Source organism: Berghia stephanieae, chromosome 2, assembly GCF_034508935.2.
Source record: "Berghia stephanieae isolate SIO BIC M18660-M18661 chromosome 2, UCSD_Bste_1.3, whole genome shotgun sequence".
NCBI lineage: Eukaryota > Metazoa > Mollusca > Gastropoda > Nudibranchia > Aeolidiidae > Berghia > Berghia stephanieae.
The window spans coordinates 23,011,304-23,034,606 of NC_088361.1; the positions used below are offsets into that span (position 1 = coordinate 23,011,304).

At 36.7% G+C, this 23,303-nt stretch overlaps 3 protein-coding genes across 7 annotated transcripts in view; 1 reads left to right on the forward strand and 2 right to left on the reverse strand.

Annotated features, from left to right (window-relative positions):
* On the reverse strand, positions 1 to 9,313 carry LOC144964507 (uncharacterized). Its single transcript, XM_078898885.1, has 2 exons — positions 9,115 to 9,313; positions 1 to 3,649 (listed from the first exon to the last, which is right to left on the reverse strand). The coding sequence occupies exon 2, from the start codon at positions 3,622 to 3,624 to the stop codon at positions 2,488 to 2,490; it is 1,137 nt and encodes a 378-aa protein (XP_078755011.1). The 5' UTR covers positions 3,625 to 3,649; positions 9,115 to 9,313; the 3' UTR covers positions 1 to 2,487.
* Positions 5,194 to 14,307, reverse strand: LOC144963900 (uncharacterized). Its single transcript, XM_078897847.1, has 3 exons — positions 14,079 to 14,307; positions 8,661 to 8,893; positions 5,194 to 7,848 (listed from the first exon to the last, which is right to left on the reverse strand). The coding sequence occupies exons 1-3, from the start codon at positions 14,305 to 14,307 to the stop codon at positions 5,194 to 5,196; spliced, it is 3,117 nt and encodes a 1,038-aa protein (XP_078753973.1).
* The window catches only part of LOC144964510 (15-hydroxyprostaglandin dehydrogenase [NAD(+)]-like), a 19,286-nt gene continuing 5,539 nt past the window's right edge, over positions 9,557 to 23,303 (forward strand). Inside the window, exons 1-7 of one of the 5 annotated variants that reach the window (XM_078898893.1) lie at positions 9,557 to 9,590; positions 9,991 to 10,082; positions 15,408 to 15,513; positions 19,453 to 19,576; positions 20,553 to 20,659; positions 21,800 to 21,896; positions 22,386 to 22,462. In XM_078898893.1, the coding sequence (XP_078755019.1) occupies positions 15,421 to 15,513; positions 19,453 to 19,576; positions 20,553 to 20,659; positions 21,800 to 21,896; positions 22,386 to 22,462 (498 nt within the window). In that variant the 5' untranslated portion in view covers positions 9,557 to 9,590; positions 9,991 to 10,082; positions 15,408 to 15,420. The other 4 variants (XM_078898894.1, XM_078898892.1, XM_078898891.1 and 1 more) reach the window with 4 other exon arrangements.

The following is a 23,303-nucleotide window of genomic DNA, read 5'->3' on the forward strand; positions in this document are numbered from 1 at the left end:
TTCTTACAGTTATCTCATTGGGACATTTATTTTTAACATATGAACAATCTGTATATCATACATAATATAAAACAGAGATTGCAAGTGACATACTTTTAAAATATATTTATACTTTGTGATTTCAAAAACATAATTACAGTTATAGTATAGTTGAAGTAATAATTATATCACTCAATCAAGCAATTATATTTATTACACACATCATAGTTATCAAAACATGCAAACCAGTAATTTAAACAAGCATATGTGGGGTTTTTTGTTTTTGTTTTTAAGGGTTTTACAACACTTAGGTCATATCAGCGCCAGTAAAAAAGGAAGAAAATGGGATAGTTAAAAGTTATAGAATTACAATTAAAGCACCCAAAAATAAGGCAGACAAAGGGGTATTGGTTCAAATAGGGAACAGATGTTGATTCCAAGAGCACACTATCAGTGTGCGAAGTTTGAGATCACTCAATGTCTCATTCAGACATAAGCACAGGTCTCCTTCCAGAGGAACACACTCAATTGTTTACAAATCATACATTGGTGAAAGGAAAAATAATACAGTACATAACAGAGAGATGATTTACAAGGAAAAAAAAAATATCATCTCCCAAAACTAACTATACATTTGACTGTTTCCCTCCCAGCCAGGGTATCCGTCCAGGGCCAGGACAAAACCAAGTAATCTCATTCCCAAGACAAAGACAGCATGTTGGAAAACAGATATAGGGGGATAAAAGACACAGTATGTATCTCCCTGCCCACTATGTGAGGTCAGGAACAAACAAATATAAAATTCTGACAAAAATACAAATCATGCAAATTTTATGGCTTTTTTTACATTTACAATCTGATTAGAACAGTTTGCTTCATTTACTTTCTTAGAATAATTATTCAACAAAATGTTGACAAATGTTGATATACATATATGAAATAACTTATCTCTTTGAGACTTGCAATTCGTACACACAGATGAAAATTCAATGGGAAGGTTACACTCTGTCCAGTAAGCTATATTTAGTTTCATTAGGACATCTTTTTGATTGTTTAACTTCAAAAAATGTAGCTCCATATTACTAACAGCAACATTCATGATTGAAAGTGCAATTTGAAACAAATGAACAAGAACAGGAGATGGATATGTTAAGCCACCGTGATTAAGGTTTTCAAAATACTCTAAAAGTTTATCATCAATAGAAAAGCCAAGACATTTGTTTTTATCTCCTACAATCTCACAACAAAAAGAACAATCAGTTTTTGTAATAACTTTCTTTGCAACATATATAATAACATCTAAAGACTCTGACTGAATTTCAACATTTTCAAAAGGAAAATTTTGAATGAAAAGCATGTCACTTTCATCCAAATTATCTGAAGAGAACTCAGATAAAAAACATTTAACATTTAAGGGAATGCTGCCTTTAGAGGAAGAATGAATAGTTAAAAGCTGCTTTATAGTTAATTTTCTTTCATTCTGAAGAATCTCTTCCACAGAAATCAAAGTATTTCCACCTGATAACTGCCTATATTGACCAAAACGAGCCTCAAGATCATCAGTCTGAAATTTTCCAGTCAAAACAAATTTAAAATTAAGTTTAGTTAAAACATATCTTATCAATTCAACTAGACATTCTAATGTATGGGGCAAAGCATAAAATGTATCTGAAGACAAAAAAACCACACTTCGTTTCTTTATGCATCTGGTTCCATTTCTTGAGCCATGAAGACATTTTTAGTAACCAACTCTTTCATCTTCACAAGAAAAGAAAGGAGAGGCCTCTGGTGTAATCTTATTCCTCCCATAATACTGGTGATGCACATTAACCATATCCCACCAACGACAAACTATAGTCAAGAAATTAACAGTACCCTCCCAAGATGTGAAAGCTGAATGAGGAACTAAGGTTTTCAAAGCAGCAATATTGGTTTCATTAAATATCTTAAGGGCTAAACTGACTTTCTGACGCTCTAAAGAGTGTGGGAATAGTGATTTCCAGGTTAAGGTAGGGGCCTCTTTTAAAAGTTGGGACTTTTCAACTCTGTATAAATGCTTTAAATCAGAAAAGGAAGCATGAGAAATACATTTGCTATCTATGACTTCACTATCTAAATTGGGGAAAGTAAAAGTTTGACTATCGTTTTTAACATTCAACCAATTATTTCGAATTGATTTGAGAAGATGAACAGAGTCAAACAATAAAAAAATCTTGAGAGAATTGTCAATAGGATTAGGTATAAAAAATTTAGTTTCTGAGTCTTTAGTCAGTAAAGAAAACATCTTTCGATTAATTCTATTGTTATCAGAAATGACACTGATGACATTAAATCCAGCTTTACAAACATTAAAAATTACATCATTTGTTGTTTCAAACAAGAAATCTGAAGTCATCTTTACAACAGGAAACATTCCAACAATTAATTTCTTATTAGACATGACAGAAGAAATCATAAAACATTGCATAGACTTGGCAAGATTTTCAGGATCATTTGTAGCCTGTCCAATTAATTGCTCCCTCTGTAGGATAATTTCGACTTGACATGAACTTCATCAATAAGAAGATTAACATACAAATCTTTATCTGACAGGTACTTAATTTCATTCACTAAAAAATCATTGGCAATCAGACCTGATTTTAAAGATACAGTGCTAGATAATAAACGTAAATATCGCACACTGGGAAGAATAAGTAAAGAATCCCTTAACTTACGATAAGTTGTCGGGGAATTTGAATAAATACAAAAAGAAGCAATCATACATTCAGCAGAAAATCTACGCTGTGATGGAGACAGATTTATCAAATTTAACTGATCAATTAAAAAATCAAAAACTTTGTTATTACTATCATCATTATTTTTGTCTCTGCAGACATTCAACAATTTAATTGCCTGATGAAATGTTGAATTATAGGAAGATGTAAAATCTGTTGCAGAATAATGGCTTAAAATATTTTCTAACTGGCTCCAAGTAGACAGCTTAGAGTCCGGAATTATCCATTTCAAGTCATTTTTACAAACAAGAACATTTTTTAACCACACATCTAGTTTCAAATCATTTTTTACACATATACTAAAAGGAATCGTTAATCCATCCGAATCAGTCGATGCAGTGGCATACAAATATACAGAATCATTTTTTAAAGCATAACAAATATCATTATATTTCCACTTTTGCAGAAATCCACACACTTCATTTTTAAAATGCTCAAAACTTAAAATTTTATCTTGTTCTAAAAAAACGTTAAAACTTTCCTCTTCTCTCTCCTCAAGTCTCTGTCTCTTACTCCTGGGGCTTTCCCTTTGAGGCAAAGGGGTAGTAGTGAGGTAAGAGGGAAGATTTGGAAAAACTGATGGGATGGCACCAGCTTTCAACTTCAAACGCTTCCTGCGAACAGTTTTCTGTGGTTGTCCATTTTTTTCAGGAACGACTTTAAAACGTATAATATCATCTTCCTGAAAGTGTTTTTCACATACAACAGTAAACTTTGTCACAACCAAGTTTTCCCGGGGAATTTTTCTAATCCATGAATTCCTTTGTTCTGCATCTTTCGGGAATTCAAAACAAGATGCCTTTTTTGGCGCACAATTAAGTCTGTAATAATTACTGTCACATCCAGGGACACAGCACTTGTTCACCATCATGGAACGAACTGTTGGTTATCAAATACTGTGGGGAAAAAAAAGGTAGATACATTAGTTTATAGTAACCATTTGAAATTAGGGTAGAGATTAATGTCAATTGTTTTAAGCAGGACTACAAGATACATGTACACATTACACATCATCTAAAAAATAACGATAAGTGTTGAATTGTAAGCCTCAATTTATTAGACGAAGACATACTGTGGACGTTTCTGGTTTCCCCTTTATCAACAAAACAAGACGAATAAGAGATGTGTAGTGTGAATGGTGTAGATAAGGTGAATAAATATAAACAATGATGGGACAGCCTACCCCTTTGTAAGGAAGTACGAATTAAATTCATTAAAATTAAATTGAGCTTTTATATAGTACAATCTCCACTAAACATGCTCAAAGCGTTTTACAAGGGGTCTCTGATAAACAGCAACACGTAACATGTAGAACGAGACATGACGCCTGTGAGGCGATAATACAATTTTTTCGGACAGAGACAATGCTGTTAATGGCCAGATACTCATTTTTAAAAACCTGAGTACGGTGAGAAAATGTGAGTAAAGAGCCTTTTATAAGGACTCAACTATCGCCAAGCGAAGCTCGAACCAAGGACCTTCCGATCAAAAAGCGAGTGTCATACCTCTCGACCACATAGCTGCCCACTAGACCACATAGCCCCATTAAGAAACAAGGCCCAGAAATACTGATCTCAAATAAATAATTTTAGAAAATTAAAATCGAAGTTTTTTTTTTAAACATCATGGTAAATTTTTTTTGAAAAACAACAACAAAAATAGGTAACAAAAAAAGAGGGAAACAAACTAACAAAAACAAACAATAAACAGATAAAGACGCAGTAAACGAATGATAGTAGATAGTGATAGGTGCCCAGTTACCGTGTACGTAGACAGTCATAATAATAATAATAATAATAATAATAATAATAATAATACCCTAATAATAATAATAATAAATAATAATAATAATAATAATAATAATAATAATATAATAATAATAATAATAATAATAATAATAGATTAATTAAAGGTTTTAAATATTGAGTGTTGCCAAAATGTTGCGTCATATTTTAAGACGTCCACCTCAATTTCCAGTCACAACTTCCCTATGACTATGGCATGGGCTAGCTGAGGCTGAGAGCTGGGACACAATCAGCCCCGTTTGCAGTCGAACTGCCTAGTCTAAGTAAGATAGGTTGACGGGAAGCCTTCCGAAAGCTCCTACATCCGCAGTATTCTTGTTCTAGTAGGGGGTTTCAATGGGAATGGGGAAACTTTTTTTATAATGTTCTAGTAGGGAGTTTGGGAGGGGGGAGACAAACTTTAAAAAAAAAAGTTTCCCCCTTCCCAAACCGCCTACTATCTAGTATAGTATAGTATAGTATAGTTTTCCAGCGTATTAGGCGTTTTGTGCCTTTGCTGATCTTGGCATTCAGTTCATCGAGATAAAAGTCAATAAAAAGCCCTAACAGATCTTTTGACCTGTATCTATAATATATAAACTTTTTGATAAATTGAAGGCCCTAACCCTAACAGATCTTTTGACCTGTATATACGTCTAACCCTTTGATGGGATCTTAATGGGCGGTTCAACTATGCTAAACATGTAATCTGCTAAGTGGCTATCTAAGCTATTTTTGAAGGCGTTGACACTTGGAGCATTGGTCACCGTTTCAGGGAGACTGTTCCAGCGGTCGATCACACGTTGATTAAAGTAGTGTTGCCTAAGCGATGTGTTACACCTTGGTTTATGCAGCTTGTAATTATGACCTCTGGTTCCATTGTTTGCAAACACGAAAAGTTTACTCTCGACTTGATACAAACTGTGTGTAAACTTGTATGTTTCAATCATATCACCTCGTACTCGTCTGTATGTCATGCTTGGAATTTCAATACGTTTCAGTCTATCCTCATATTGCTTATCTTTCAACCCAGGAATTACTTTTGTTGCTCTGCGAAGCACGCCTTCAATAAGTTTCTTATCTTTCTCAAATTGTGGTGACCATACTGAGTTGCTGAACTCGAGATGGGGTCTGACTAATGCAGTAAATAGTATTTTCATAGTTGCTGCATCTAAATAGGTAAAAGATCTATTGATGAGTCCAAGGATTCTGTTTGCCTTATTAACTTGTGTTTCTATATGCTTTGAGAATTTTAATTTAGTATCAACATGTACTCCCAAATCTTTCTCAAGTTTTGACTTATTCAGAGCTGTTCTGTCGCTACAGTGATGCTGTCTCATATCGTAGTGAAAGATTTTGTTTTTCGTTCCAAGATGTAGCACTGTGCATTTTCCAGCGTTGAACTTCAGTTGCCAATCGTCTGCCCAGTTGACTAGATTGTCAATATCTAACTGAAGACTGTCTCTATTTTCTAGATTGTTTACCTTTCTGTATACTTTAGTATCATCGGCATACATTGAACATGAGCTAGACAAAATACTTGGTAAATCATTAATGAAGATTACGAAAAGAGTTGGACCTAAGACGCTGCCTTGTGGCACTCCACTAAGAACTTCTGTCCAATTTGACACTGTGCCTTGCACGCTAACTCTCTGTTTCCTGCCTACTAGAAAATGCTTAATCCAGCTTAGAGTATTTCCTTGTACACCATGAGCTTCCAGTTTGTTTAAGAGTCTTTGATGGGGAACAGAATCAAAAGCTTTAGCAAAATCTAAGTAGATTGCGTCAACCGAAGATCCTTGGTCGAGAAACTCTGTCCAATCATTTAAAGTCTTTAGGAGGTTAGTTGAACATGACCTGCCAGAAACAAAGCCATGTTGGCATTCAGACAGTAACTTGTTGTTCTTTAGGTGAGTTATGACATAGTCTCTAATAATGCTCTCCATTATTTTGCAAACCACTGAGGTGAGGCTAACTGGTCGATAATTGCCCGGATTACTCTTGTCTCCTTTCTTGAATAACGGTGTAACTTGTGCTTCTTTCCAATCGGGTGGAAGAGTTCCTGAGTCAAGTGATTTTTGGAACAGTAACGCTAATGGTTCGGAGAGTTCTTCTGACAACTGACATAATACGCGGGGGTGGAACATGTCAGGTCCTGGGGACTTGTTCATATTGAGTTTGTCTAGTTTCTTCTTTACAGTGTCTTTGTCGAATTCTATATCTGATAGTATGTTGTTTACACTTTTTCTTTCACATGTAGGTATATTAGTAAGATCCTCGTTGGTGAATACACTGCTAAAGAACTTGTTAAGAATATTGGCTTTGTCAATGTTAGATGAGGCTGTCTTATGATCATCATACAAATCCGCAATACCGTCTTTAGTCTTCGTTTTTGTTCTAGCATATGCAAAAAACTTTTTCGGGTTCACTTTAGCCATACGAGAAATAGATCTCTCATAGTCCTTTACAGCAATTCTGCATGAGCTTTTGGCTTGATTTCTGGCCCTCGTGTAATTAATATAGTCTGCACCCTCTCTAGTTTCTAAGTACTTTTTGTAAGCTTGCTTCTTTTTCTTGAGTTTTGCCAAGACTGTAGGATTGATCCACCGAGGTGAAGTTCTGTCTGAACTACTTTTAACTTTTGGTACGCTGATGTCCACTGCAGACATAACTTCAGATTTGATAATAGTCCATGCATCGAGTACAGACAGGTTTATTATTTTTTGTGTTAGGTCTGCAGCTGAGACTAATTCAGAAAGCTGTTTGTAGTCGCCTTTATCGAAACAGTAGCGGGGTTCGTTCGAGTAACATTTCTTTGTGTAACATCTAAAGTCAAAATATAAAACCTGGTGGTGACTCTTGCCTAGTGGAGCCTCATGTCTTATTGAGTCAATCATTGAATGTTCATTTGTAAAAACCAGGTCCAAAATATTTGGGTTTTGCTCTGAACGGTAGTGAGTTGGTTGCTTAACGTGCTGTGTTAAGAATGAATCCCTGACAGCTTCCATGAATTTAGAAGCAGAGTGATCTGAGTCCTTGGGGGATAACTCGTTTGCCCAGTCTACTTCAGGAAAGTTAAAATCTCCCGTAACTAGAACATGTGATTTGCCTTCTGTCATTTTAACTAAAAGTTCATTAATCTTATCATTGTTTTCAAAAGAGCTATTCGGTGAACGATAAACCGAGCCAACTAACATCCTATCATTGTCTCTAAGTGTTATTTCACACCAAACGGATTCTTTGGATGATGACAAGTTGTCTGACAACTTGACTGGTTGAGCATTTAGCTTTGAACGAACCCATATTAGGCACTTTGATAAAATTTTCAATCTCAAAATATCTTGATTTGACTCAGTCAGGGGGATGGGACTTGAAAAAACATAAAATTTGATACTTTATTTGTTTCTCTACGACCTACGGTTCCAGAGTTATTTATATTTTTCTATTGAAATTTTTTGTCAATTTTACAGAGAGGATCTGTGATCTCACTGCTGCCTCAAAACCAGCATCTCGCGGTGATCGGGAAATTTTGAGTTTTACAGTCAACATGGCCCACTTATTGTTTTCAGTAATTTTGTTTCAATTAAAAAATAAATGGCAAGTGTCAGGTATCATTTTAATGGTCAGAAAATAAGCTTTATTTTCATATAAATCATTTTCATGGATGGAAAGTATGGAAAAAATTAAGGATAGATGAAAATGGAAAAAAATATGAGGTTTTTGTCCTAAAAAGTGGGGTTGATGGCGGAAAAAATAAAATAATGAGCGAGTGTATCAATTTTGATGAAATTTGACAGAGATATTCTTCAATTAATTGTCTATCGATGTATGAAGTATAATTAAAATGTATCCATAATTTAAAAAGTTCTTATAATTCAAAAATTTATAAATTTTTATTACATAAGCTTTCTGAGAAATACAATCAAGAATTAAGAATGAAATACACCGTTAGAAAGCTTGTTTTGTGCCCTTTATAATGATACCAAAGTTAGTCACATAGGTTCACAAATAACGCCATGGTGACCAAAACAGTAAAGGGTCAAAAATAAAGTTCCAAAAAACGAGTTTCACCTTACAGTGAGCCTATCGGCGGCCACTGGACTGGAGTTATCAAAGTGCCTACCCATATGGCTACACCACGATGACAACTTTTATCCTGAATATTGTGAAAACAATCAAAGCCTGGAATCTGAAGTTCTACCGGCTCGATTTTACCTCTTTGCTGATTTTTAGGTAACACTTCAGTTATACTTATAACATCAACACTCTCAGCATCAATCGTTAATAAAAGTTCATCTCTCTTGTTGATAAAAGAATCTGAAATTCTGAATTTGTATAAAAGCACTTTAAAGTACTCTAGAACATTATAAAATACAAGAATACTGGGGATGTAGGAGCTTTCGGAAGTTTGATCTTCATTTAAGACGTCTATCTACCTACTTTTTCATTTAACAGTCAGCTGTGAGTTAGATAAAACTCTCTTTGTAATCCAAACTCACATTCCATTTTTACCAGTCATTCTCATTGTCATTGTCACTCGTCACACTCTACACTCAAAACTCGCGACAAAAACTCACCTTTGTTTGGGAGGATACGCTGAAAATTGAAGAGGGCAACACTCAAAGGGAATTAGACGTCTTTATATCCATCTTGTAGAGAGGCAGCGATCCGTAAATAGTTGAAACAAACTTTCTTTTGTTAGCAGATCAAGGCATTGTTGTCAGAACAATGGCGGAACAACGGGGAAGAAATAGCGATACAAAAGGCGGAATGATCGTAGGCCTGATTGCGTATGCGATACCTGTAGTTAAAATAATAGCGGCGGAGATGTAAAATAGTTCTCACTTCAAATCCGTTTTTCGGTCATAATATTTTATTTCAAAACAATATGATGTAGTGGAAAAATATTGAAATAACATTGTGATACATTTTAAATATGCTGGAGTCAATAAAAATGTTTAAAAAGTCGGCCTGGTAGTTTTTTATTCTATCCCTTTTCCGGACCTGCTTCCCGGCCTGGAACACTATATAGAGGGCCTTGACTGAAGGCAAGGTGGCTAAAATAGAATTCAGATTTTGTGTTAACGACCGCGTGGAGACATGCCCTGAGTAGACTTCTCTGCCGTACACTGGAAAAACCCATATTTAAAAATTTGGCCAGAAAACTCGTCCTTCAAATATCGATCGATTTAAATGAAGCACATCTTGAAAAAACTCTCAAACCTGGGGCTTCGCGAAGCCCCATCTTGGAAAAAACTCTCAAACCTGGGGCTTCGCGAAGCCCCAGGTTTGAGAGTTTTTTCCAAGATGTGCTTCATTTAAATCGATCGATATTTGAAGGACGAGTTTTCTGGCCAAATTTTTAAATATCGGTTTTTCGAGAATACGACAGACTACTGTTCAGATGACGTTGATGAGATTGCTAAGGTCATAGTGTGAATTTATCTCGATAGTCGTCTTCCTCCTACTTGCGATGTGTGTGTGACTTCTTAAGAAAGAACATTCTGTTGTTATCGGATTCAAGTTTTCAGTTTGTGATTACGAGGTAAATACGATAAGAAATACCTGGATACCTCTGTATAGAGCTTTTAGACTTGGTGTAGTCTCCTTCGCTCCTCCTCATCTATTAATGATTGGACCAATTTTTATAATTGAACTTGTTTCCTAGGGTGTTGCTTATCTCCAACTCTGCTTTGAATTTATTCAAATTTTTTGCTGATACTGTGGTTTCTTGTAGTTTATTCCAGTTATTTACAATTCTAGATGGAAAAAAGTTCCTTCTTTCATTTGTTTTAAAACGTTCTTTTTTCAGTTTCTTGCTGTTTCCTCGTGTCTGAATGTTCTTGTTTGGTTTAAGGAATCCTGCCTCTACCCTGTCTATTCCCTTTACTATTTTATATGTTTGGATCATATCTCCCCTTCTTCTCCTGTAATCTAAGGTCGGGAGATTTAATTCTTTCAATCTCTCACAGTATGTTTTGTCTTTCAGGTGTGTGATAAGTTTTGTTGCTCTCCTTTGCACTCTTTCCAAACTGTCTTTGTCTCCCTCAAACTTCGGATACCATATGCAGTTAGCATATTCCAGCTTTGTCTAACCATAGTCTTGTAGATGGTAGTCATGTGTTTTGTTTTCAGATTCTTGAAATTTCTTTTCACTATTCCGAGTGTTTTACTAGCCTTAGATTGAACATCTTTAATTTGCTTCTTGAAGTTTAGCTTCCTATCAATAAATACTCCTAGGTCTTTTTCCCCATTGGATTTCTGCAGGGGTTTTTCTTTCATTATATAGTTTGCTTCTCTGTTGTTTTTTCCTAGGTGAAGAACTGCACATTTATCTACATTGAAATAAGATGAAAATAGATATAAATTAATATTTTTTGACCAGTTAACTGTCTTACTCAGGTAAAGCATGTATTTTTTTTTTTAAACTCGAGCTTTCATATAGTGAAATATGCACTAAACGTGCTCAAAGCGCTTTACCCCTCACCAACAACACGTAACATATAGAACGAAACAGGACGCCTGTTATGCGATATTACATTTTTTCCAACAGACAACGCTGTTGACGGCCAGGTACTCATTTTACACACAAGTACGGTGAGAGAATGTGAGTAAAGAGCCTTTTTCAAGGACTCAACTATGACGCCGAGAGAGGCCCGAGCCCAGGACCTTTCGGCTCGAAAGCGAGTGTCATACCGCAAGACCACATAGCCGCACATTTATTGGTAAAAAAAAACTGGTCCTTCTAAAAAAATCCTCAAACCAACTTTATCTTTTCGATATCACTGATCAATGATAAGATTGTCGATGAAAAGCCTTAAAGGACTGATGGTAAAGCAGATTTTATTAAGAAAATATATATTATTATTTTTATCAAATTATTATTTTTATATTTCGTTGTCATTGTTACTAGTTTGTTTTGAATACAAGATGTATCTACGCATAATATGCAATTTTACCGACAATAAATAATGTATTGATTCATTCATTCCCAATGGATCCTGCATAATGGAATATAGCAGACGGAAACGACCGTTTTATTTTAAGGAACCCCCCCCCCCCCCCCAAAAAAAAAAAAACAAAAAAACAAAAACAAAAACAAAAAAAAAAAAAACAATACTCTTCAACAGTCGTAACGTCACTTCCTTCCTAATGACGCATGGTAACTTAGTAACACTGGCTCTAAACTATCGGAACAATGGCGGACGTCCGTATGAAATATTTCTCTGGCGAGCATAAAAGCGTTTCCAGAGGATCCCCCCCCCCCCCCCCCCCCCCCCCAAAAAAAAAAAAAAAAAAAAAAAAAAAAAACAAAAAAAAAAAAACCCATAAATTTGATCATGTCATCTCTCTCTCTCTCTCTCTCTCTCTCTCTCTCTCTCTCTCTCTCTCTCTCTATATATATATATATATATATATATATATATATATATATATATATATATATATATATATATATTATAGAGAGAGAGAGAGAGAGAGAGAGAGAGAGAGAGAGAGAGAGAGAGAGAGAGAGAGAGATGACATGAGATGGAGGAGGGCCAATTTTAAAACAGAAAAGAAAAATATCATGGTGTCAGAGCAAGTTGGGGCCCAAGTGACACGGCACCCGCTGCCTGGTGATTATATATATAAAGAATCGTTCAGTCTCCAAACACAATGAAATATGATAACAGCAGACCTCCCAACTTAAAAATTTAAAAATTCGTAGTTTACATGATAAGCAAATAGAAGTTATTTAGTAACATTCAGAAAAAATGTGGAGAGGGGACTGGTATCAATAATGAGGAGATGGAGGAGGGCCAATTTTAAAACAGAAAAGAAAAATATCATGGTGTCAGAGCAAGTTGGGGCCCAAGTGACACGGCACCCGCTGCCTGGTGATTATATATATATATATATATATATATATATATATATATATAATCAGCCAGGCAGTGGGTGCCGTGTCACTTGGGCCCCAACTTGCTCTGACACCATGATATTTTTCTTTTCTGTTTTAAAATTGGCCCTCCTCCATCTCCTCATTATTGATACCAGTCCCCTCTCCACATTTTTTCTGAATGTTACTAAATAACTTCTATTTGCTTATCATGTAAACTACGAATTTTTAAATTTTTAAGTTGGGAGGTCTGCTGTTATCATATTTCATTGTGTTTGGAGACTGAATGATTCTTTATTGTTTGCTATCTCTCTGGTTTCCTATATAGGGAATGAGATTAGCCGAAGAGTAGCGTCCCTTGATTGGACGTCACCCATAGTCTGTGACGTCACCGGCGGAAAAGTTATTAGAAAGAGAACGTTTTGTTGTTTGTGCGCGGAAGCGAGGACGAGAGACGCATGCGCACAACTAACATGACGTTCTCTCTCTAATAACTTTTCCGCCGGTGACGTCATAGAGTATGGGTGACGTCCAATCAAGGGACGCTACTCTTCCGCTAATCTCATTCCCTATACTAGACATAAGTATTCAGATACGTACGTTTCACCAATTTTCATTAGAAGAGTTATAACTTCTCTGACAGTTACCTTGCGTTCTGTGTAAAGAATGCAAAGACAGAGGTAACTTACACCACAGGTAAAGCCAGCAGGGATTGTAGAGGATTATATGGCACGTCTTAACACAAGTCAGTATGTGTGGAAGTCTGGTCTGAGGTAGATGATAATGATGGTGGTGGTGATGATGATGGTGGTGGTGGTGATGATGATGATGATGATGATGATGATGATGATGATGATGATGATGGTGGTGGGGGTGGTGATGATGATGGTGATGATGATGGTGTTGATGATGGTGGTGATGGTGATGATGGTGATGATGGTGATGATGATGATGATGATGATGATGATGGTGGTGGGGGTGGTGATGATGATGGTGTTGATGATGGTGGTGATGGTGATGATGATGATGATGATGATGATGATGATGATGATGATGATGATGATGACGATAGTGGTGATGATGATGATGATGATGATGATGATGATGATAACGATGGTGGTGATCATGATGGTGGTGATGATGACGACGATGATGATGATGATGATGATGATGATGATGATGATGATGATGATGGCCATATTTTCCAATACGCGTCTTTCCAGAGTACGACAGATAACTCGTTCATTCCGTGACGCCGTGTCATGTGACAGGTATTCCTCCCAGAGTTTATCCTAATACTCTTGGACTGATGATTAATTTTGTTTTGATCCGACACTTTCACTCATTCTCACTCAATCCTCTCCCGGCCTGCTGACACGTGAGGCGATGCAAGGGATCTCCACCTGGTCCTGTCAGCAGCTATTCTTTGGGCCATCTCGAGGGACAGACAGACCTCCCTGTGTTAGGCCCCTCTCAATGGTACGTCTCCAAGTCTCCTTGGGGCGGCCTCGCTTCCTCTTTCCTTGGGGTGTCCATCTCAGAGACTTCCTTATCTGTGTTTCATTAGGTCTGCGACAGACATGTCCCAACCATTGCCATCTTCTCCTTTTAATGAGACTCTCCACAGACTCCACTTCAGCTCTCATTTTATCCAAATACTCTGGAACTGGTGATTAATTTTGATTCGATCAGACACTTTCATTGGAATATAAACCATCTCTGACACTTTCATTGGAATATAAAACATCTCTGACACTTTCATTGGAATATAAAACATCTCTGACACTTTCATTGGAATATAAAACATCTCTGACACTTTCATTGGAATATAAAACATCTCTGACACTTTCATTGGAATATAAAACATCTCTGACTGACTACGCCACATGCCTTATCCACAGAGTAGATAGGAAGCAATTTTGTTTCTGTCTGTTTAACGCTACAGAAACCGAGATACGCTCCCGTTCTAGGGACTTTCTAGATCCACATGACTAGTTAGAGTTAGACACTTTTACTCAAAGGAGATGCAGTTTTAGGACAATAATAGCAGTCTTAAGATTTGCTCAAAGGAGATACTGGGCGGGGTTACCGACCTTCCATAGTGGGCAGGGAGGTACTTGTTCTGCATTCTACCCCCTTAAATCTGTTTTCCAATTGCTTTCTGTCTTTGTCTTGGAATGAGATTACTTGGTTTTGTCCAGGCCCTGGCCGGAGTCCCTGGCTGGGAGGGAAACAGTCAAATGCATATTTATTGTTTTGGGAGATGATCTTTTTTTCTTTGTAAATCATCTCTCTGTTATGTATTATTATATTTGTTATTTTGAATGTATTATGTAAGCATTTGAGTGTATTCCACTTTGTTGAATCTTGTGCTTATGTCCGAATGAGACTTATAGGACATTGGTGGTATGCTCTTGGAATCCCTATTTGTTCCCAGTTCCCCTTTGTCTTAATTTTTCTTGGGTGCTTTAATTGTAACTCAAGAATTTGACAATCCCATTTTCTTCCTTTTTACTGTCGCTGATATAACAAAATTTGTTGCAAACGCCGTGAAACCCTTAAAAACAAACATCAAAGGCGATACAGTTTTAGGACAATATTCGCAGTCTTAAGGTTTGCTCAAAGGAGATAGAGATTTAGGACAGTATTAGCAGTCTTAAGATTTGCTCAAAGGAGATAGAGATTTAGGACAGTATTAGGAGTCTTAAGATTTGCTCAAAGGAGATAGAGATTTAGGACAGTATTAGCAGTCTTAAGTTTTGCTCAAAGGAGATAGAGATTTAGGACAGTATTAGCAGTCTTAAGATTTGCTCAAAGGAGATAGAGATTTAGGACAGTATTCGCAGTCTTAAGTTTTGCTCAAAGGAGATAGAGTTTTAGGGCAATATTAGCACCGTGTTAAGATAATGGATGTTTGGCTGTTGGAGTAGATTTGATTATAACTATTCTATGCTCTGTATTCTTTTGTCGTTCAAATATCTTCCTCAGATTATAAGAAAAGATGCATTTGCAAGGAGCTAAAGCTTTGGTCACGGGAGCTGCTCAAGGACTTGGAAAAGCTTTCTCTGAAGCTCTTCTATCTCGTGGAGCATCGGTATGTTGTGTGGCTTTATAGGTCTATTTCATTAGGTTGCATTTTGTTGTTGGGGTATTATTATCATCATCATCATCATCATCATCATCATCATCATCATCATCATCATCATCATCATCATCATCATCATCATCATCATTATTGTTGTTGTTGTTGTTTCATTATTTTTATCATTAATAGAGTAAATATAATTATTATTGCCATTTCAATCATAATAATAAATAATGATAAATATAGCTGCGCTGTCTCTATGGACGCTTGCCGTGAATGTGTGCGTCACTTCCGAATTTGTCGGTCTGTTTCTATTATCCAGTTAGTAATTTGCCTCCATAAATCTCTGTCTAGTGCATGTGTTCTTAGCTTTAGAATGTCATCATGTGTGTTAAGGTGCTGAGGCAGTTGTATGTTTCCTTGTGCTGTTGAAATTCTTCGGTTGTTATTCTAAATGTATTTGATATTTTTTGAGATCTTGATTCAATGTTGTTGGAAGTGAAATTGGTGTACGCCCTCTGTTTTTTGGCTCCTTGTTTGAAGAAATCATCCATTGAGGTTTGTGCTGGAATATTTTCATCTCGCCGGAGCACGTGTACGAACAGTTTCCATCTTTGTTTCTTTATACGCGTACTGACAGGTTGTACTCCATCCTCATTACTGATTTTCTGCGGCTATGTGGTCTGGTGGTATGACACTCGCTTTCGGATCGGAAGATCCTGGGTTCGAGCCTCGCGCTCGGCGCATAGTTGAGTCCTTGGAAAAGGCTCTTTACTCGCATTCTCTCACTGTACTCAGGTGTAAAATGAGTACCTGGCCGTTAACAGCGTTGTCTTTGTCCGAAGGTATTATAGGCGTCATGTCCCGTCCTGCATGTTAAATGTTGCTGTTGACCAGGGACCCCTTGTAAAGCGCTTTGAGCACATTTAGTGGATATTGCGCTATATAAAGCTCAATTTTTTAATGGCCAATGTACCTCAATGATTTCAATATACCGCCACAAATGCAGGCTAGAACACAAATTGAATAATACAAATGACATCAGAATGGCGACGACCGAGTCGGGATAATATTATTTGCTAACAGAGAGGTAGTCGGATTGTGTTCCCAATTCATAATTTCTAACAATTGGTTGCTATTTGAATGGATCCATCTTTTGCTGGGATCCTATGTGTGCAAGCTGATAGCTAAATGGCGTCGTGGATCTATTTTCTGTTTATTCGGTAAACTGTCTCCTATGTCCTGTCAAAGCGTCAGTGGGGACACGGCAATGCCTCTCGTCTTGTAACTCATTCCAATGATTTTGGTCATGATACATTACCGAACTTGTGATTACGATCGCAAAACCTCTTATCTTGGCGTTGTTTGGGCAAGGTACTTTACACATTACCTCGCTCAACTCCTGTATGAATGGGTACCTTGCTATAGTTGAATAAAAAAAAATATTTTAAAGCGCATAAGTATACTGAGTTCGTGGAGATCTTCTTTCATATCATATCGTATGGTATCGTACCGTATGGTATCGTATCGTATGGTATCGTACCGTATGTTATCTTATCGTATGGTATCGTACCGTATGGTATCGTATCATAAAATCATGTAAAGGAGTATTTAGTATTTAGTCCAACGGACCTAGAATACCATGTGTATTTAAATTTAATCATAGATAAATCGGAAATTGATTATTTCTTTTTGGGCGCCTGTAAGCATTGACTGAGATTGTTTGTGCGGCTATGTGGTATTGTGGTATGACACTCGCTTTCGGATCGGAAGGTCCTGGGTTCGGGCCTCGCTCGGCGCATTGTTGAGTCCTTGGAAAAGGTTCTTTACTCACATTCTCTCACCGTACTCAGATGTAAAATGAGTACTTGGACGTTAACAGCGTAGTCTCTGTCGAAAAAAATGTAATATCGCCTAACAGGCGTCATGTCTTGTTCCAAATGTTACGTGTCGCTGATGGTCAGGGACCCTTTGTCAAGCATTTGAGCACGTTTAGTGGATACTGGGCTATATAAAAAGCTCCATTTTAAAATATTTTTACTTAGCATTAACCAATCAAAATGCTTCCTGCCATTTAGACAGGTTCGGTTCCATTGACTGTTTATTTCCCGTCAACTGGCAAACATTTTTTATTTATTCCATAGCTACCTTTAGTACATGCCACACAAACAAACAGGTCAGTCCCACAGTTAGTGAGTATTCGATACAATATTTGATGAAGTAATTAACAGGTAGATAACCACACCTCTCCGACAATCGTCATAATGTAAACAATGATAGTGATTGGTAGACACAGCAAACTACACAGGTTTTACTATCGATGGTATGTGTCTAAATAAAATACCCACTGTTCAACTGCTTGGTCAATAGAACGAACACAGAAAACTATGTATAGATAGTCACTCAGGTCTTTGTTATTGTTTTTTGCCATCCGCGTTTATGAGTAATGCTCACTGAACTGTATTAACCCGACGATAAACGTTCATGGATACACACAGTTTTATGTGTTGGTCGGTTATACTTCCGGATGGCAATGTTATGAGCTTCTTAGCCAAGCGCATACTATCTATAAATGTAACCGTTTAAAATCGGATCGAGAAAATCGTGTGATAACTAGTCACCCGTTTGACGGTATAAAAACAATAATGATCAGAGACAGGTCGGTTCATTCACTTTCTTGTTTATAAACAACCATGTTTGTCCGACCACGTGTGAGGGTGTGTCACAAATACCATATTTTGATTCGTCAAAAATCTACTGGTTAATTGCATCGTAACACCTGACAACACCATGCATTTTTTTCAATCGCGTGTGTTAAAATTGTGAGTGATGCTCAGAATATGTCGGTTGTTTGCTTCGGTTGATGGGAAAGTACTTAAGGCGGCTTATTGGTCTTCGGTTCACGGTCATCGCTTGATATCACGGGCAGTTGATGTCACTCATTTTTTAAATATTTTTTTGCTATCCATGTTTTTGAATAATTCTCACTAACCTGTATTAACCAGACTATAAACGTTCAAGGTTACACATAGTTACTTCCGGATGGCAATGTTGTGAGTTTCTTAGCCAAGCACACAGTATCTATACTTTATTCAAAATTTTCGAATGAACAATAAAACAATTGAAATGCTTATTCGACTAGCCTATAGTTTTAATAAAATATACGACAATTGACGTAATTTTTTAAAGTTCATGCACTGCGGGTTGATTGAATCACCTGAACCTCATGTTATAGATAGTATGCGCTTGGCTAAGAAGCTCATAACATTGCCATCCGGAAGTATAACGGACCAACACACAAAACTGTGTGTATCCATGAACGTTTTTAGTCGGGTTAAAACAGTTCAGTGAGCATTACTCATAAACGCGGATGGCAAAAAACAATAACAAAGACCTGAGTGACGTCATCTCCGAACTATCTATAAGACAATAGTAATAGGCATCCATGTCAATAGCTTGATGGGCATATCTACCAGAGGTCACGGAGGAACCATCAATTTCAATCATGCAGCAGCTACCATTCTCAAAATCCGACAGTTGGCGTCATTTTTAAAAGTGCATTCACTGCGTGTTGATTGAATAACCTGAGACTCATGCTATGAGATAATCGTAAAAAATAAATGAATTAAAAGACATCCATGCCCAGAGCTTGACGGGTCTAGCAACAAGAGATCATGGAGGAACCATCAATTTCAAGCAAGCAGCAGCGACCATTCCCAAAATCTTAATTTCTATTGCTCTTGTTTGGAAATGAAAACAAAAATTGCTGACAATTTACTTATCAAGAACATTTTCCCCAAAGTTAACATATTTTATGTGTTTATTTATTTATTAATTCATTTATTAATTACTTTATTTATTTATTAATTTATTCATTTATTTTTTATTTTTTAAAAAATCTATTTATTTTATTTTTACAAATTCTACTTTTGTATTTTCTATCCTCAGGTCTGCTTCTGTGACATTCAAGAGCAGAAGGGAAAAGACGTAGAACGGGAATTCCGGGCCAAATATGGCGATGACAAAGCATTGTTCATATATTGTGACGTCAGATCCGGAGAAATGTTATCAAGTAGGTTGTCCTTGATGGCCATTAGATCCATGGAGCTGGAGTTTATCCCGTTATACCGGTTTCTCAATAGCGTGAACCTGACAGTAGCAATTGCTTGTTACCCTTTGGATAGGGTAGTAAAGACCTGAGTGACGTCAACTTCGTTCTATCTTTACAAGGGGAATACGTTGATCAGCGATTGTGTGTATGTGTGTGTATGTGTGTGTGTGTATGTGTGTGTATGTGTGTGTATGTGTGTATACGTCGATTAGATTCGAACCAAAGAACGCACGTTCTCTGGGTAGTTTTAAAACTTGGATTGACAGAAAGTTGTATTGTCTTACATGTCAATATGACCATTAATGTTTTTTTACTCATTAATTTGATTAATGATTCAATGATGACATTATTGATGGATCAAATTATTGTATTTTACATATCAAAGGCATTTAAAGGATATTGTCCTAAATTATGCCTTTATCCGTGTAATGTTATATTAAATTATATTGTTATATTATGTTATGTTATATTATTATGTTATGTTATGTTATGTTATGTTATGTTATGTTATGATAAAATAAAAGGATGGTAATTTTTAAGAGGCAATGTGGTCTTGTGGTATGACACTCGCTTTCGGATAGGAAGGCCCTGAGTTCGAGCCTCGCTCGGCAAATAGTTGAGTCCTTGGAAAATGTTCTTTACTCACATTCTCTCACAGTACTCGGGTGTAAAATGAGTACCTGCTCGTTAACAGCGTTGTCTCTGTTGGACTAAAAAAAAATGTAATATCACCTAACAGGCGTCATGTCTTGTTCTGCATGCTACGTGTTGCTGTTGGTCAGGGACCTCTTGTAAAGCTCTTTGGGTACATTTTGTGGATATTGCACCATATAAAAGCTGAAGTCTTTTTGTATGTTTATTTGTTTTTTGTTTGTTTGTGTTTGTTTTTTGTTGTTGTTTGTTTTTTTTAATTCTAAGATATTTTTCCTATCACCAGAAATGTTCAACGAAGCCGTCTCGTGGTTGGGTCATATTGATTTGATGGTCAACAACGCTGGGATCGCTAACGAAAACCGGTTCCAAGACACGATCGACATCAATCTGGTAAGGCAAAGTATGGGGGTCCCGATTGCTCAGTTGGTAGAGCGCTCGCTTCACACGAGATCGAACCCGGGTGCAGTCGAGATTTTTTTTCTGCCCCCCCCCCCCCCCCCCCCCTGTCTACCCAGCAGTGATTGAGTAGTTGAATCTGTTAGATTTGACGGAGAGTACTTTGTGATAGTCTAATGTCCTATTAATAGGATAGCAAGCAATTGTTATTGTACGTTTCACGCTATAGAAACAGGGATAAACTCCGGCTCCTAATGGCTCTGAAGGACCACTAAGAGTCAAATAATGCCAAACTAATTAGTGATAATTATATAATCGTATAAAATGGAAGATGGGATGCTGGTGACATCAAACTGTTGTGTGTTTGTGTGTGTGTGTGTGTTTCCATGTGTGTGTGTGTGTGTGTGCAAGTGTTTTTTTTTGTTGTTGTTTCTTTTTATTTATTTCGGAAACCACAATACTCTTTTTCCAACAATCTTGGATATATTATATATAAGATTTTTAAAATGAATGGCATTCTACGAAGATTTCGAAGAGCATCTAAAAATTAATTTAGAAGACTTTTATGTCCTTCGATATCGTTTTGGAAAAGTACTGGAGAAAAAAAAACCGTCCCCAAAAAATCAGTCTTCATCGACTTGGGCCGGTTGATTTTTTTTGTCACAGCTTTTTCTCTTTATTTAAAAAAATATTTTTTTTCTGTGTGTGTTCTTCTCGTGTTTTTGTTTATATTTAATTTTCGTTTTTGTTTTTGTTTTTAACATTTTTTTGTATCGTTTTTTTTTTTTTTGTATGTTTGTTTGTTTTTTTGTTTGTTTGGGGGGAGGGGGTATGGATTTTTTTGGGAGGGGGGGGGGGGGGGGGTTCTTTTTTGCTTCATTGCTTAGTCTGCCATTGTTACATTCATATTTTTTCAGTTATTTATTTATTGAACTTACTATCATCTTATAAGAAAGATGTTAATATAAAAGAGGAATACCAGGAAGTAGGACGATATTTTTATTTAATTTTATTTTTTTCTGTATTGTTAAAAAGTGATTTGTTTATATAATACAATGTTATAAAATGTTATAATATAATATATTATAATAATATAATGTTTATAATTTGTTTCTATTCCAATGTTTTAATTAGGTTGCCGGTATCAAAGGGTCACAGCTCGCGATAAATCACATGAGGAAAGACCAGGGAGGGAAAGGAGGGGTCATTGTCAGTACTGTATCCATTGCAGGTAATCCAGAATAAAGTGGAGAGGAGGATGGAGGTGGTGGTGGTGGGGGGGGGGGGGGGGGGTGCCGATATGTTAAAGCATTCCATTGTGGCTCTGAATAATAATGATAATGATAATAATAATAATAGTAATAATAATAATAATAATAATAATAATAATAATAATAATAATAATAATAATAATAATAATAATAATAATAATAATAATAATAATAATAATAATAATTATTATTATTATTATTATTATATTATCATCATCATCATCATTATTATTATTATTATTATTATTATTATTATTATTATTATTATTATTATTATTATTATTATTAGTAATAGTAGTAGTAGTAGTAGCAGTAGCAGCAGCAGCAGTAGTAGTAGTAGTAGTAGTATTTTATTATCATACATCATTATCATTATTATTATTTACATATTTATTATTTGTTCATGTGTCCCATCTGGTTTTATTCCTATATATCCATCCATGTTCCAGGAATCAACGTCCATTATGCCTTCCCAGTGTACACAGCATGCAAGCACGGACTCCTCGGGTTCACGGAAAGCTGGGCTGTACGTAGCCATTTCCTTCTCACAAGGTTGTTTAAATATTGGGCTAAATCAAATTATTGCATGCTTTTTCTGAAGAAAAAAAAATAAAATAAAATAAGCAGGTAAGAAAAGAAATCTCGTTAGATGCTGTGAAAAACCTTCAACACCAAAGGGCAGACTCTCAGTCAGAATTCTCAACAAGAAGAAGAATAGAAATCAATGTGAATTTCCTTATGACTTATAAAAATGTTTTAAAAAGAAAAGAATATGTCTTTTCTGTTTATTTAGCGGGAAGACTGAAATAGCCGAGACGTGAATGAAAGAGGGCGAGGTGAGTTGGTCAAGGCCTGGCAACACTGTGGATCGGAGTCGGAACCACAGACTAGACTAATCTGTGGTCGGAACTCCAGCCCCTCTCTTGGGTCTGTGGACGGAACTACAGCCCTTCTCTTTGGTCTGTGGTCGGAACTCCAGCCCCTCTCTTTGGTCTGTGGACGGAACTACAGCCCCTCTCTTTGGTCTGTGAACGGAACTACAGCCCCTCTCTTTGGTCTGTGGACGGAACTACAGCCCCTCTCTTTGGTCTGTGGTCGGAACTCCAGCCCCTCTCTTTGATCTGTGGACGGAACTACAGCCCCTCTCTTTGGTCTGTGGTCGGAACTCCAGCCCCTCTCTTTGGTCTGTGGTCGGACGGAACTACAGTCCCTCTCTTTGGTCTGTGGACGGAACTCCAGCCCCTCTCTTTGGTCTGTGGACGGAACTACAGCCCCTCTCTTTGGTCTGTGGTCGGAACTCCAGCCCCTCTCTTTGGTCTGTGGTCGGACGGAACTACAGTCCCTCTCTTTGGTCTGTGGTAGGAACT

Bases quoted from the DNA above. Each gene is read 5' to 3' on its own strand.
- LOC144963900 (XM_078897847.1), bottom strand. From the start codon at position 14,307: ATGTGGCGTAGTCAGTCAGAGATGTTTTATATTCCAATGAAAGTGTCA. The intron at 8,894-14,078 runs GTATTTGGATAA...ATAATGTTCTAG, and splicing joins AATTAATCACCAGTTCCAGA to AGTACTTTAAAGTGCTTTTA. The intron at 7,849-8,660 runs GTAGGCACTTTG...ATTTTATCAAAG, and splicing joins ATCGTGGTGTAGCCATATGG to TGCCTAATATGGGTTCGTTC.
- LOC144964507 (XM_078898885.1), bottom strand. From the start codon at position 3,624: ATGATGGTGAACAAGTGCTGTGTCCCTGGATGTGACAGTAATTATTAC.